The sequence below is a fragment of the Oncorhynchus gorbuscha genome, linkage group LG08 (genome assembly GCF_021184085.1).
Source record: "Oncorhynchus gorbuscha isolate QuinsamMale2020 ecotype Even-year linkage group LG08, OgorEven_v1.0, whole genome shotgun sequence".
Classification (NCBI taxonomy): domain Eukaryota; kingdom Metazoa; phylum Chordata; class Actinopteri; order Salmoniformes; family Salmonidae; genus Oncorhynchus; species Oncorhynchus gorbuscha.
This window is the reverse complement of record NC_060180.1, coordinates 77,228,982-77,246,481: the sequence shown is the minus strand read 5'-3', so window position 1 is coordinate 77,246,481 and position 17,500 is coordinate 77,228,982. Positions and strand designations below refer to the sequence as shown.

The following is a 17,500-nucleotide window of genomic DNA, read 5'->3' as shown; positions in this document are numbered from 1 at the left end:
ACTGCCAACAAGACTACTGGCTACTGCCCACAAGACTACTGGTTGCTGGCTACTGCCCACAAGACTACTAGTTACTGGCTACTGACCACAAGACGACTGGTTACTGGCTACTGCCCACAAGACTACTGGTTACTGCCCACAAGACTACTGGTTACTGGCTTCTGCCCAAAGGACTACTGGCTACTGCCCACAAGACTACTGGTTACTGGCTACTGCCCACAAGACAACTGGGCACTGGCTACTGCCAACAAGACTACTGGTTACTGGCTACTCCCCAAATGACTACTGGCTACTGCCCACAAGACTACTGGTTACTGGCTACTGCCCAAAGGACTACTGGCTACTGCCCACAAGACTACTGGTTACTGGCTACTGCCCACAAGACCACTGGCTACTGCCCACAAGACTACTGGTTACTGCCCACAATACTACTGGTTACTGCCCACAAGACTACTGGCTACTGCCCACAAGACTACTGGTTACTGCCCATAAGACTACTGGTTACTGCCCACAAGACTACTGGTTACTGCCCATAAGACTACTGGTTACTGCCCACAAGACTACTGGTTACTGCCCACAAGACTACTGGTTACTGGCTACTGCCCAAAGTACTACTGGCTACTGCCCACAAGACTACTGGTTACTGCCCACAAGACTACTGGCTACAAGACTACTGGTTACTGGCTACTGCCCAAAGGACTACTGGTTACTGGCTACTGCCCACAAGACGACTGGCTACTGCCCACAAGACTACTGGTTACTGGCTACTGCCCAAAGTACTACTGGCTACTGCCCACAAGACTACTGGTTACTGCCCACAAGACTACTGGCTACAAGACTACTGGTTACTGGCTACTGCCCAAAGGACTACTGGTTACTGGCTACTGCCCACAAGACGACTGGCTACTGCCCACAAGACTACTGGTTACTGGCTACTGCCCAAAGGACTACTGGCTACTGAACACAAGACTACTGGCTACTGAACACAAGACTACTGGCTACTGAACACAAGACTACTGGCTACTGAACACAAGACTACTGGCTACAAGACTACTGGTTACTGACCAAAATGCTACTGGTGTCATGCAGGTGAAAGAGGACCCAAAAGCGACTTGGCGAAAACAGAGTCTTTAATCCAGTAAAGTAAATACAAACAAAAAACACAACTTTCACTCGAAATGACGAGGACAAACTGGAGACTCGATCTTGAACAGCAGGTGAACAGCAGGTTGCCTCGGGAAGGCACTTGAACCAGACAGACTCAGACACCTGCTCACCACGCAGCATCTGAGGAAAACACGACACGACAGGGCGATACACAAACACAGCACGGTGAATTCTAGACAAGGAACCGACAGGACAGGAACGGAACACAAAGGAAGAAATAGGGACTCTAATCAGGGGAAAGGATCGGGAACAGGTGTGGGAAGACTAAATGATTGATTAGGGGAATAGGAACAGCTGGGAGCAGGAACGGAACGATAGAGAGAAGAGAGAGCGAGAGAGTGAGAGAGGGAGGGGGAGAGAGAGGGATAGAAAGAGGGAAAGAACCTAATAAGACCAGCAGAGGGAAACGAATAGAATGGGAAGCACAGGGACAAGACAAGATAATAAATGACAAAACATGACAGTACCCCCCACTCACCGAGCGCCTCCTGGCGCACTCGAGGAGGAATCCTGGCGGCAACGGAGGAAATCATCAATGAGTGAACGGTCCAGCACGTCCCGAGACGGAACCCAACTCCTCTCCTCAGGACCGTAACCCTCCCAATCCACTAAGTATTGGTGACCCCGTCCCCGAGAACGCATGTCCATGATCTTATGTACCTTGTAAATAGGTGCGCTCTCGACAAGGACGGAGGGGGAGGGAAGACGAACGGGGTGCGAAGAAAGGGCTTAACACAGGAGACATGGAAGACAGGATGGACGCGACGAAGATGTCGCGGAAGAAGCAGTCGCACAGCGACAGGATTGACGACCTGGGAGACACGGAACGGACCAATGAACCGCGGAGTCAACTTACGAGAAGCTGTCGTAAGAGGAAGGTTGCGAGTGGAAAGCCACACTCTCTGGCCGCAACAATACCTTGGACTCTTAATCCTGCGTTTATTGGCGGCTCTCACAGTCTGTGCCCTGTAACGGCAAAGTGCAGACCTCACCCTCCTCCAGGTGCGCTCACAACGTTGGACAAACGCTTGAGCGGAGGGAACGCTGGACTCGGCAAGCTGGGATGAGAACAGAGGAGGCTGGTAACCCAGACTACTCTGAAACGGAGATAACCCGGTAGCAGACGAAGGAAGCGAATTGTGAGCGTATTCTGCCCAGGGGAGCTGTTCTGCCCAAGACGCAGGGTTTCTGAAAGAAAGGCTGCGTAGTATGCGACCAATCGTCTGATTGGCCCTCTCTGCTTGACCGTTAGACTGGGGATGAAACCCGGAAGAGAGACTGACGGACGCACCAATCAAACGACAGAACTCCTCCAAAACTGTGACGTGAATTGCGGGCCTCTGTCTGAAACGGCGTCTAACGGGAGGCCATGAATTCTGAATACATTCTCGATAATGATTTGTGCCGTCTCCTTAGCGGAAGGAAGTTTAGCGAGGGGAATGAAATGTGCCGCCTTAGAGAACCTATCGACAACCGTAAGAATCACAGTCTTCCCCGCAGACAAAGGCAGACCGGTAATGAAGTCTAGGGCGATGTGAGACCATGGTCGAGAAGGAATGGGGAGCGGTCTGAGACGACCGGCAGGAGGAGAGTTACCCGACTTAGTCTGCGCGCAGTCCGAACAAGCAGCCACGAAACGGCGCGTGTCACGCTCCTGAGTCGGCCACCAAAAGCGCTGGCGAATAGACGCAAGAGTGCCTCGAACACCGGGATGACCAGCTAACTTGGCAGAGTGAGCCCACTGAAGAACAGCCAGACGAGTGGAAACAGGAACGAAAAGGAGGTTACTAGGACAAGCGCGCGGCGACGCAGTGTGCGTGAGTGCTTGCTTAACCTGTCTTTCAATTCCCCAGACTGTTAACCCGACAACACGCCCATAAGGAAGAATCCCCTCGGGATCAGTAGAAGCCACAGAAGAACTAAACAGACGGGATAAGGCATCAGGCTTGGTGTTCTTGCTACCCGGACGGTAAGAAATCACAAACTCGAAACGAGCGAAAACAACGCCCAACGAGCTTGACGGGCATTAAGTCGTTTGGCAGAACGGATGTACTCAAGGTTCTTATGGTCTGTCCAAATGACAAAAGGAACGGTCGCCCCTCCAACCACTGTCGCCATTCGCCTAGGGCTAAGCGGATGGCGAGCAGTTCACGGTTACCCACATCATAGTTGCGCTCAGATGGCGACAGGCGATGAGAAAAATAAGCGCAAGGATGAACCTTATCGTCAGACTGGAAGCGCTGGGATAGAATGGCTCCCACGCCTACCTCTGAAGCGCCAACCTCGACAATGAATTGTCTAGTGACGTCAGGAGTAACGAGGATAGGAGCGGACGTAAAACGTTCTTTTAGAAGATCAAAAGCTCCCTGGGCGGAACCGGACCACTTAAAACACGTCTTGACAGAAGTAAGAGCTGTGAGAGGGGCAGCAACTTGACCGAAATTACGAATGAAACGCCGATAGAAATTAGCGAAACCTAAAAAGCGCTGCAACTCGACACGTGACCTTGGAACGGGCCAATCACTGACAGCTTGGACCTTAGCGGAATCCATCTGAATGCCTTCAGCGGAAATAACGGAACCGAGAAAAGTAACGGAGGAGACATGAAAAGAGCACTTCTCAGACTTTACGTAGAGACAATTCTCTAAAAGGCGCTGTAGAACACGTCGAACGTGCTGAACATGAATCTCGAGTGACGGAGAAAAAAATCAGGATATCGTCAAGATAGACAAAAACAAAGATGTTCAGCATGTCTCTCAGAACATCATTAACTAATGCCTGAAAAACAGCTGGCGCATTGGCGAGACCAAACGGCAGAACCCGGTACTCAAAATGCCCTAACGGAGTGTTAAACGCCGTTTCCACTCGTCCCCTCTCTGATGCGCACGAGATGGTAAGCGTTACGAAGGTCCAACTTAGTAAAGCACCTGGCTCCCTGCAGAATCTCGAAGGCTGATGACATAAGGGGAAGCGGATAACGATTCTTAACCGTTATGTCATTCAGCCCTCGATAATCCACGCAGGGGCGCAGAGTACCGTCCTTCTTCTTAACAAAAAAGAACCCCGCCCCGGCCGGAGAGGAAGAAGGCACTATGGTACCGGCGTCAAGAGACACAGACAAATAATCCTCGAGAGCCTTACGTTCGGGAGCCGACAGAGAGTATAGTCTACCCCGAGGAGGAGTGGTCCCCGGAAGGAGATCAATACTACAATCATACGACCGGTGAGGAGGAAGGGAGTTGGCTCGGGACCGACTGAAGACCGTGCGCAGATCATGATATTCCTCCGGCACTCCTGTCAAATCGCCAGGTTCCTCCTGAGAAGTAGGGACAGAAGAAACGGGAGGGATGGCAGACATTAAACACTTCACATGACAAGAAACGTTCCAGGATAGGATAGAATTACTAGACCAATTAATAGAAGGATTATGACATACTAGCCAGGGATGACCCAAAACAACAGGTGTAAACGGTGAACGAAAAATCAAAAAAGAAATAGTCTCACTGTGGTTACCAGATACTGTGAGGGTTAAAGGTAGTGTCTCAAATCTGATACTGGGAAGATGACTACCATCTAAGGCGAACATGGGCGTAGGCTTCTCTAACTCTCTGAAAGGAATGTCATGTTTCCGAACCCATGCTTCGTCCATGAAACAACCCTCAGCCCCAGAGTCTATCAAGGCACTACATGTAGCACCCGAACCGGTCCAGCGTAGATGGACCGACAAAGTAGTACAGGATCTTGATGGAGAGACTTGAGTAGTTGCGCTCACCTGTAGCCCTCCGCTTACAGATGAGCTCTGGCTTTTACTGGACATGAATTAACAAAATGTCCAGCAACTCCGCAATAGAGGCACAGGCGGTTGGTGATCCTCCGTTCCCTCTCCTTAGTCGAGATGCGAATCCCTCCCAGCTGCATGGGCTCAGACTCTGAGCCAGAGGAGGGAGATGGTTGCGATGCGGAGCAGGGAAACACCGTTGATGCGAGCTCTCTTCCACGAGCCCGGTGACGAAGATCTACCCGTCGTTCTATGCGGATGGCGAGAGCAATCAAAGAGTCCACATCTGAAGGAACCTCCCGGGAGAGAATCTCATCCTTAACCACTGCGTGGAGTCCCTCCAGAAAACGAGCGAGCAGCGCCGGCTCGTTCCACTCACTAGAGGCAGCAAGAGTGCGAAACTCAATAGAATAATCCGTTATGGACCGTTCACCTTGGCATAAGGAAGCCAGGGCCCTAGAAGCCTCCCTACCAAAAACTGAACGGTCAAAAACCCGAATCATCTCCTCTTTAAAGTTCTGGAACTTGTTAGAGCAATCAGCCCTTGCCTCCCAGATAGCTGTGCCCCATTCTCGAGCCCGGCCAGTAAGGAGTGAAATGACGTAAGCAACCCGAGCTCTCTCTAGAGTATGTGTTGGGTTGGAGAGAGAACACAATCTCACACTGCGTGAGAAAGGAGCGGCACTCAGTGGGCTGCCCGGAGTAGCAAGGTGGGTTATTAACCCTAGGTTCTGGAGGCTCGGCAGGCCAGGAAGTAACAGGTGGCACGAGACGTAGACTCTGGAACTGTCCAGAGAGGTCGGAAACCTGAGCGGCCAGGTTCTCCACGGCATGGCGAGCAGCAGACAATTCCTGCTCGTGTCTGCCGAGCATGGCTCCTTGGATCTCGACGGCAGTGTAACGAGCGTCTGAAGTCGCTGGGTCCATTCCTTGGTCGGTTCCTTCTGTCATGCAGGTGAAAGAGGACCCAAAAGCGACTTGGCGAAAACAGAGTCTTTAATCTAGTAAAGTAAATACAAACAAAAAACACAACTTTCACTCGAAATGACGAGGACAAACTGGAGACTCGATCTTGAACAGCAGGTGAACAGCAGGTTGCCTCGGGAAGGCACTTGAACCAGACAGACTCAGACACCTGCTCACCACGCAGCATCTGAGGAAAACACGACACGACAGGGCGATACACAAACACAGCACGGTGAATTCTAGACAAGGAACCGACAGGACAGGAACGGAACACAAAGGAAGAAATAGGGACTCTAATCAGGGGAAAGGATCGGGAACAGGTGTGGGAAGACTAAATGATTGATTAGGGGAATAGGAACAGCTGGGAGCAGGAACGGAACGATAGAGAGAAGAGAGAGCGAGAGAGTGAGAGAGGGAGGGGGAGAGAGAGGGATAGAAAGAGGGAAAGAACCTAATAAGACCAGCAGAGGGAAACGAATAGAATGGGAAGCACAGGGACAAGACAAGATAATAAATGACAAAACATGACAACTGGTGCCCGATGTTGCCATTAGCTAGCTGTCTGTCTGTCTGTCTGTCTGTCTGTCTGTCTGTCTGTCTGTCTGTCTGTCTGTCTGTCTGTCTGTCTGTCTGTCTGTCTGTCTGTCTGTCTGTCTGTCTGTCTGTCTGTCTGTCTGTCTGTCTGTCTGTCTGTCTGTCTGTCTGTCTGTCTGTCTGTCTGTCTGTCTGTCTGTCTGTCTGATTAGTATCAGATTAGCATGTTTTTTTAAATCAACAGCACTTTTCTTGTAAAGCGTTTGTCAAAAGACATCTACTTAGCGCCAGATTTGTTTTGTAAATTAATGTTTCTTAATTGTATTAATTGTACTATCTCTCTCATCCTCTCTCTCTCTCATCCTCTCTCTTTCATCCTCTCTCTCTCATCCTCTCTCTCTCTCTCTATCTAATCCTCTCTCTCTCATCCTCTCTCTCTCATCCTCTCTCTCTCATCCTCTCTCTCTCTCATCCTCTCTCTCTCATCCTCTCTCTCTCATCCTCTCTCTCTCATCCTCTCTATCTAATCCTCTCTCTCTCATCCTCTCTCTCTCATCCTCTCTCTCTCATCCTCTCTCTCTCTCTCTCTGCTAGGTTGAAGAGGAGGAGGATGAAATGGGGTATGCTGAAGGGACTGCAGAGAGTGAGTACATGAGCCTGCATTGATTTCCGATCAGGTCTTGTGTTGGGATAAAAGGCCAGAGTTTTAACTCACTGATTCACTTTCATGGCTGTGTACCAAATGGTCCCATATTGCCTATATAGTGTACTACTATAGACCAGGGCCCTATTCCCTATATAGTGCACTACTATAGACCAGAGCCCTATTCCCTATATAGTGTACTACTTTAGACCAGGGCCCTATTCCCTATATAGTGCACTACTATAGACCAGAGCCCTATTCCCTATATAGTGCATTACTATAGACCAGGGCCCTATTCCCTATATAGTGCACTACTTTAGACCAGGGCTCTATTCCCTATATAGTGCACTACTATAGACCAGAGCCCTATTCCCTGTATAGTGCACTACTATAGACCAGGGCCCTATTCCCTATATAGTACACTACTTTAGACCAGGGCCCTATTCCCTATATAGTGCATAACTATAGACCAGGGCCCTATTCCCTATATAGTGCACTACTTTAAACCAGAGCCCTCTTCCCTAGAGTTTGAGTCAGAGTTTTGGGGCCTCAGCCAGATAGAGGACCTTTCCAACCTCATTGAGGGGCCAACCAAGCCGGTTAGCATTGCTGACAGCCTGGCTTGATTGCAGAGTCAAACCCAGGAAGTCGTTGCCTAGGCGATATTCTCCCACTCCATAGTTGTAGATCAGTTCAGCAACAAAGTCATCATCATTCTCTGGCCCCGAGGCCGACCATTGTCTTGTTCCATTTCCATCATAAGGGCCCTTAACAAGCTGCCTTACATCCTTCTTCAAACTCTTTGTGACGCAAACAAAATCTTCATGTCGATCGCATCTCGGTAAAAGGTGGCCGTTTTGTTTCGGTCACCCACTTTGAAAAAACGAAATTGCAAGGCTCGCCTCAAAGCCAATATAATCCAAGTGAGTTAGCTATGTACCGTACGATTATATATCACGCCCAGTTTGACTACGTTGATGAAGGATCCTTGCAGTTGATTGCCACATAGAAAAGAGAAAGAAAACACAGAAGAAAACCAGGGAGGAACCAGACAGATAGGAGGAGGAAAAACACCCTATGAGGCATGATCATCATCATCGTTTTAATTGTCTCTGAACCTGACCACGTTTCCCACTACCTCTTGTTGCCGTGACAGCAGTAACACATTTCCTCAAGCGGAAACGCTTCTTCACACTCAACTGATCTAACCCCACCGTCTTCTGTAACACCATCGCTGACCTCACAAACTTATCAACGTCAAAAGTCTGATCCGGGAACCCATTTACCTCCTCTATGCCACTTTGTTTACTTTGTCTACACACTCATCTCATATGTATATACTGTACTCTACATCATCGACTGCATCCTTATGTAACACATGTATCACTAGCCACTTTAACTATGCCACTTTGTTTACTTTGTCACTCATCTCATATGTATTACTGTACTCTACAACATCGACTGCATCCTTATGTAACACATGTATCATCCACTTTAACTATGCCACTTTGTTTACTTTGTCTATCATCTCATATGTATATACTCTACATCATCGACTGCATCCTTATGTAACACATGTATCACTAGCCACTTTAACTATGCCACTTTGTTTACTTTGTCTACACACTCATCTCATATGTATATACTGTACTCTACATCATCGACTGCATCCTTATGTAACACATGTATCACTAGCCACTTTAACTATGCCACTTTGTTTACTTTGTCTACACACTCATCTCATATGTATATACTGTACTCTACATCATCGACTGCATCCTTATGTAACACATGTATCACTAGCCACTTTAACTATGCCACTTTGTTTACTTTGTCTACACACTCATCTCATATGTATATACTGTACTCGATACCATCTACTGTATGCTGCTCTGTACCATCACTCATTCATATATCCTTATGTACATGTTCCTTATCCCCTTACACTGTGTATAAGACAGTAGTTTTGGAATTGTTAGTTAGATTACTTGTTGGTTATCACTGCATTGTCGGAACTAGAAGCACAAGCATGGCTAGTGATACATGTGTTACATAAGGATGCAGTCGATGATGTAGAGTACAGTATATACATATGCATATGAGATGAATAATGTAGGGTAAGTAACATTATATAAGGTAGCATTGTTTAAAGTGGCTAGTGATATATTTACATCATTTCCCATCAATTCCCATTATTAAAATGGCTGGAGTTGGGTCAGTGTCAATGACAGTGTGTTGGCAGCAGCCACTCAGTGTTAGTGGTGGCTGTTTAACAGTCTGATGGCCTTGAGATAGAAGCTGTTTTTCAGTCTCTCGGTCCCAGCTTTGATGCACCTGTACTGACCTCGCCTTCTGGATGATAGCGGGGTGAACAGGCAGTGGTTCGGGTGGTTGATGTCCTTGATGATCTTTATGGCCTTCCTGTAACAATGGGTGGTGTAGGTGTCCTGGAGGGCAGGTAGTTTGCCCCCGGTGATGCGTTGTGCAGTCCTCACTACCCTCTGGAGAGCCTTACGGTTGAGGGCGGAGCAGTTGCCGTACCAGGCGGTGATACAGCCCGCCAGGATGCTCTCGATTGTGCATCTGTAGAAGTTTGTGAGTGCTTTTGGTGACAAGCCGAATTTCTTCAGCCTCCTGAGGTTGAATAGGCGCTCATAACCTCCAATAACTCATATTCTCCAGTAACTCATATGCTCCAGTAATTCATATGCTCCAGTAACTCATATGCTCCAGTAACTCATATGCTCCAGTAACTCATATGCTCCAGTAACTCATATGCTCCAGTAACTCATATGCTCCATTAACTCATATGCTCCATTAACTCATATGCTCCAGTAACTCATATGCTCCAGTAACTCATATGCTCCAGTAACTCATATGCTCCATTAACTCATATGCTCCAGTAACTCATATGCTCCAGTAACTCATATGCTCCAATATCTCATATGCTCCAGTAACTCATATGCTCCAGTAACTCATATGCTCCAATAACTCATATGCTCCAATAACTCATATGCTCCAGTAACTCATATGCTCCAGTAACTCATATGCTCCATTAACTCATATGCTCCAATAACTCATATGCTCCAGTAACTCATATGCTCCAGTAACTCATATGCTCCAATAACTCATATGCTCCAGTAACTCATATGCTCCAGTAACTCATATGCTCCAGTAACTCATATGCTCCAGTAACTCATATGCTCCAGTAACTCATATGCTCCAGTAACTCATATGCTCCAGTAACTCATATGCTCCAATAACTCATATGCTCCAGTAACTCATATGCTCCAGTAACTCATATGCTCCAGTAACTCATATGCTCCAGTAACTCATTGGGAATAAACAGAGGTACGTTCAAAATCATAACCCCTGTTAAGCGGCGTAACTTGAATAAACATGCCGCTCTTCTTTAAGAAGTACGCCATGCTCCACCATCCAACACCACCTCAACAAGACGCTCTTCTTTAAGAAGTACGCCATGCTCCACCATCCAACACCACCTCAACAAGACGCTCTTCTTTAAAGAGTACGCCATGCTCCACCATCCAACACCACCTCAACAAGACGCTCTTCTTTAAGAAGTACGCCATGCTCCACCATCCAACACCACCTCAACAAGACGCTCTTCTTTAAAGAGTACGCCATGCTCCACCATCCAACACCACCTCAACAAGACGCTCTTCTTTAAGAAGTACGCCATGCTCCACCATCCAACACCACCTCAACAAGACGCTCTTCTTTAAGAAGTACGCCATGCTCCACCATCCAACACCACCTCAACAAGACGCTCTTCTTTAAAGAGTACGCCATGCTCCACCATCCAACACCACCTCAACAAGACGCTCTTCTTTAAGAAGTACGCCATGCTCCACCATCCAACACCACCTCAACAAGACGCTCTTCTTTAAGAAGTACGCCATGCCCCACCATCCATCACCACCTCAACAAGACGCTCTTCTTTAAGAAGTACGCCATGCCCCACCATCCAACACCACCTCAACAAGCCGCTCTTCTTTAAGAAGTACGCCATGCCCCACCATCCAACACCACCTCAACAAGACGCTCTTCTTTAAGAAGTACGCCATGCTCCACCATCCAACACCACCTCAACAAGACGCTCTTCTGTACGCCATGCCCACCATCCAACACCACCTCAACAAGCCATGCCCCACCATCCAACACCACCTCAACAAGCCGCTCTTCTTTAAGAAGTACGCCATGCTCCACCATCCATCACCACCTCAACAAGACGCTCTTCTTTAAGAAGTACGCCATGCTCCACCATCCATCACCACCTCAACAAGCCGCTCTTCTTTAAGAAGTACGCCATGCTCCACCATCCAACACCACCTCAACAAGACGCTCTTCTTTAAGAAGTACGCCATGCTCCACCATCCAACACCACCTCAACAAGACGCTCTTCTTTAAGAAGTACGCCATGCTCCACCATCCATCACCACCTCAACAAGCCGCTCTTCTTTAAGAAGTACGCCATGCTCCACCATCCAACACCACCTCAACAAGACGCTCTTCTTTAAGAAGTACGCCATGCTCCACCATCCAACACCACCTCAACAAGACGCTCTTCTTTAAGAAGTACGCCATGCTCCACCATCCAACACCACCTCAACAAGACGCTCTTCTTTAAGAAGTACGCCATGCTCCACCATCCATCACCACCTCAACAAGACGCTCTTCTTTAAGAAGTACGCCATGCTCCACCATCAATCACCACCTCAACAAGCCGCTCTTCTTTAAGAAGTACGCCATGCCCCACCATCCAACACCACCTCAACAAGACGCTCTTCTTTAAGAAGTACGCCATGCCCCACCATCCATCACCACCTCAACAAGACGCTCTTCTTTAAGAAGTACGCCATGCCCCACCATCCAACACCACCTCAACAAGCCGCTCTTCTTTAAGAAGTACGCCATGCCCCACCATCCAACACCACCTCAACAAGAAGCTCTTCTTTAAGAAGTACGCCATGCTCCACCATCCAACACCACCTCAACAAGACGCTCTTCTTTAAGAAGTACGCCATGCCCCACCATCCAACACCACCTCAACAAGCCGCTCTTCTTTAAGAAGTACGCCATGCTCCACCATCCAACACCACCTCAACAAGACGCTCTTCTTTAAGAAGTACGCCATGCTCCACCATCCAACACCACCTCAACAAGACGCTCTTCTTTAAGAAGTACGCCATGCTCCACCATCCAACACCACCTCAACAAGCCGCTCTTCTTTAAGAAGTACGCCATGCTCCACCATCCAACACCACCTCAACAAGACGCTCTTCTTTAAGAAGTACGCCATGCTCCACCATCCAACACCACCTCAACAAGACGCTCTTCTTTAAGTACGCCATGCTCCACCATCCAACACCACCTCAACAAGACGCTCTTCTTTAAGAAGTACGCCATGCTCCACCATCCATCACCACCTCAACAAGACGCTCTTCTTTAAGAAGTACGCCATGCTCCACCATCCATCACCACCTCAACAAGCCGCTCTTCTTTAAGAAGTACGCCATGCCCCACCATCCAACACCACCTCAACAAGCCGCTCTTCTTTAAGAAGTACGCCATGCTCCACCATCCATCACCACCTCAACAAGCCGCTCTTCTTTAAGAAGTACGCCATGCCCCACCATCCAACACCACCTCAACAAGACGCTCTTCTTTAAGAAGTACGCCATGCCCCACCATCCAACACCACCTCAACAAGACGCTCTTCTTTAAGAAGTACGCCATGCTCCACCATCCAACACCACCTCAACAAGCCGCTCTTCTTTAAGAAGTACGCCATGCTCCACCATCCAACACCACCTCAACAAGACGCTCTTCTTTAAGAAGTACGCCATGCCCCACCATCCAACACCACCTCAACAAGACGCTCTTCTTTAAGAAGTACGCCATGCTCCACCATCCAACACCACCTCAACAAGACGCTCTTCTTTAAGAAGTACGCCATGCTCCACCATCCAACACCACCTCAACAAGACGCTCTTCTTTAAGAAGTACGCCATGCTCCACCATCCAACACCACCTCAACAAGCCGCTCTTCTTTAAGAAGTACGCCATGCCCCACCATCCAACACCACCTCAACAAGACGCTCTTCTTTAAGAAGTACGCCATGCCCCACCATCCAACACCACCTCAACAAGACGCTCTTCTTTAAGAAGTACGCCATGCCCCACCATCCAACACCACCTCAACAAGACGCTCTTCTTTAAGAAGTACGCCATGCTCCACCATCCAACACCACCTCAACAAGCCGCTCTTCTTTAAGAAGTACGCCATGCTCCACCATCCAACACCACCTCAACAAGCCGCTCTTCTTTAAGAAGTACGCCATGCTCCACCATCCAACACCACCTCAACAAGCCGCTCTTCTTTAAGAAGTACGCCATGCTCCACCATCCAACACCACCTCAACAAGACGCTCTTCTTTAAGAAGTACGCCATGCCCCACCATCCAACACCACCTCAACAAGACGCTCTTCTTTAAGAAGTACGCCATGCCCCACCATCCAACACCACCTCAACAAGACGCTCTTCTTTAAGAAGTACGCCATGCCCCACCATCCAACACCACCTCAACAAGACGCTCTTCTTTAAGAAGTACGCCATGCTCCACCATCCAACACCACCTCAACAAGCCGCTCTTCTTTAAGAAGTACGCCATGCTCCACCATCCAACACCACCTCAACAAGACGCTCTTCTTTAAGAAGTACGCCATGCTCCACCATCCAACACCACCTCAACAAGACGCTCTTCTTTAAGAAGTACGCCATGCTCCACCATCCATCACCACCTCAACAAGACGCTCTTCTTTAAGAAGTACGCCATGCTCCACCATCCAACACCACCTCAACAAGACGCTCTTCTTTAAGAAGTACGCCATGCTCCACCATCCAACACCACCTCAACAAGACGCTCTTCTTTAAGAAGTACGCCATGCCCCACCATCCAACACCACCTCAACAAGACGCTCTTCTTTAAGAAGTACGCCATGCCCCACCATCCAACACCACCTCAACAAGACGCTCTTCTTTAAGAAGTACGCCATGCCCCACCATCCAACACCACCTCAACAAGACGCTCTTCTTTAAGAAGTACGCCATGCCCCACCATCCAACACCACCTCAACAAGACGCTCTTCTTTAAGAAGTACGCCATGCCCCACCATCCAACACCACCTCAACAAGACCGCTCTTCTTTAAGAAGTACGCCATGCTCCACCATCCAACACCACCTCAACAAGACGCTCTTCTTTAAGAAGTACGCCATGCTCCACCATCCAACACCACCTCAACAAGACGCTCTTCTTTAAGAAGTACGCCATGCTCCACCATCCAACACCACCTCAACAAGACGCTCTTCTTTAAGAAGTACGCCATGCTCCACCATCCATCACCACCTCAACAAGACGCTCTTCTTTAAGAAGTACGCCATGCTCCACCATCCAACACCACCTCAACAAGCCGCTCTTCTTTAAGAAGTACGCCATGCTCCACCATCCAACACCACCTCAACAAGACGCTCTTCTTTAAGAAGTACGCCATGCCCCACCATCCAACACCACCTCAACAAGACGCTCTTCTTTAAGAAGTACGCCATGCCCCACCATCCAACACCACCTCAACAAGACGCTCTTCTTTAAGAAGTACGCCATGCCCCACCATCCATCACCACCTCAACAAGACGCTCTTCTTTAAGAAGTACGCCATGCCCCACCATCCAACACCACCTCAACAAGACGCTCTTCTTTGCCCCACCATCCAACACCACCTCAACAAGACGCTCTTCTTTATGCCCACCATCCAACACCACCTCAACAAGACGCTCTTCTTTAAAGAAGTACGCCATGCTCCACCATCCAACACCACCTCAACAAGACGCTCTTCTTTAAGAAGTACGCCATGCTCCACCATCCAACACCACCTCAACAAGACGCTCTTCTTTAAGAAGTACGCCATGCCCCACCATCCAACACCACCTCAACAAGACGCTCTTCTTTAAGAAGTACGCCATGCCCCACCATCCAACACCACCTCAACAAGACGCTCTTCTTTAAGAAGTACGCCATGCCCCACCATCCAACACCACCTCAACAAGACGCTCTTCTTTAAGAAGTACGCCATGCTCCACCATCCAACACCACCTCAACAAGACGCTCTTCTTTAAGAAGTACGCCATGCTCCACCATCCAACACCACCTCAACAAGACGCTCTTCTTTAAGAAGTACGCCATGCTCCACCATCCAACACCACCTCAACAAGACGCTCTTCTTTAAGAAGTACGCCATGCTCCACCATCCATCACCACCTCAACAAGACGCTCTTCTTTAAGAAGTACGCCATGCTCCACCATCCAACACCACCTCAACAAGCCGCTCTTCTTTAAGAAGTACGCCATGCTCCACCATCCAACACCACCTCAACAAGACGCTCTTCTTTAAGAAGTACGCCATGCTCCACCATCCAACACCACCTCAACAAGACGCTCTTCTTTAAGAAGTACGCCATGCCCACCATCCACCATCCAACACCACCTCAACAAGCCGCTCTTCTTTAAGAAGTACGCCATGCTCCACCATCCAACACCACCTCAACAAGACGCTCTTCTTTAAGAAGTACGCCATGCTCCACCATCCAACACCACCTCAACAAGACGCTCTTCTTTAAGAAGTACGCCATGCTCCACCATCCAACACCACCTCAACAAGACGCTCTTCTTTAAGAAGTACGCCATGCTCCACCATCCAACACCACCTCAACAAGACGCTCTTCTTTAAAGAGTACGCCATGCCCCACCATCCAACACCACCTCAACAAGACGCTCTTCTTTAAGAAATACGCCATGCCCCACCATCCATCACCACCTCAACAAGACGCTCTTCTTTAAGAAGTACGCCATGCCCCACCATCCAACACCACCTCAACAAGACGCTCTTCTTTAAGAAGTACGCCATGCTCCACCATCCAACACCACCTCAACAAGACGCTCTTCTTTAAGAAGTACGCCATGCCCCACCATCCAACACCACCTCAACAAGACGCTCTTCTTTAAAGAGTACGCCATGCTCCACCATCCAACACCACCTCAACAAGACGCTCTTCTTTAAGAAGTACGCCATGCCCCACCATCCATCACCACCTCAACAAGACGCTCTTCTTTAAGAAGTACGCCATGCTCCACCATCCATCACCACCTCAACAAGACGCTCTTCTTTAAAGAGTACGCCATGCTCCACCATCCAACACCACCTCAACAAGACGCTCTTCTTTAAGAAGTACGCCATGCCCCACCATCCATCACCACCTCAACAAGACGCTCTTCTTTAAGAAGTACGCCATGCCCCACCATCCAACACCACCTCAACAAGACGCTCTTCTTTAAAGAGTACGCCATGCCCCACCATCCAACACCACCTCAACAAGACGCTCTTCTTTAAGAAGTACGCCATGCCCCACCATCCAACACCACCTCAACAAGACGCTCTTCTTTAAGAAGTACGCCATGCCCCACCATCCAACACCACCTCAACAAGACGCTCTTCTTTAAGAAGTACGCCATGCCCCACCATCCAACACCACCTCAACAAAAGACGCTCTTCTTTAAGAAGTACGCCATGCTCCACCATCCAACACCACCTCAACAAGACGCTCTTCTTTAAGAAGTACGTGACAGGGATGGCGTCCCCGTGTGGGAAGCGACAGGGACGGCGTCCCCGTGTGGGAAGCGACAGGGACGGCGTCCCCGTGTGGGAAGTGACAGGGATGGCGTCCCCGTGTGGGAAGTGACAGGGACGGCGTCCCCGTGTGGGAAGTGACAGGGACGGCGTCCCCGTGTGGGAAGTGACAGGGACGGCGTCCCCGTGTGGGAAGTGACAGGGATGGCGTCCCCGTGTGGGAAGTGACAGGGATGGCGTCTCCGAGTGGGAAGTGACAGGGACGGCGTCCCCGTGTGGGAAGTGACAGGGAAGGCGTCCCCGTGTGGGAAGTGACAGGGACGGCGTCCCCGTGTGGGAAGTGACAGGGACGGCGTCCCCGTGTGGGAAGTGACAGGGACGGCGTCCCCGTGTGGGAAGTGACAGGGATGGCGTCCCCGTGTGGGAAGTGACAGGGATGGCGTCTCCGAGTGGGAAGTGACAGGGATGGCGTCTCCGAGTGGGAAGTGACAGGGACGGCGTCCCCGTGTGGGAAGTGACAGGGAAGGCGTCCCCGTGTGGGAAGTGACAGGGACGGCGTCCCCGTGTGGGAAGTGACAGGGACGGCGTCCCCGTGTGGGAAGTGACAGGGACGGCGTCCCCGTGTGGGAAGTGACAGGGATGGCGTCCCCGTGTGGGAAGTGACAGGGATGGGACGGCGTCCCCGTGTGGGAAGTGACAGGGACGG

General features: G+C 49.5%; 1 protein-coding gene across 1 annotated transcript in view; it reads left to right on the top strand.

Annotated features, from left to right (window-relative positions):
- Window positions 1-17,500, top strand: part of ak5 (adenylate kinase 5) — a 208,837-nt gene that overhangs the window by 151,367 nt on the left and 39,970 nt on the right. The window contains exon 9 of the mRNA XM_046360607.1: window positions 7,040-7,088. Within this exon, the coding sequence (XP_046216563.1) occupies window positions 7,040-7,088 (49 nt within the window). The remainder of the gene's footprint in view (window positions 1-7,039; window positions 7,089-17,500) is intronic.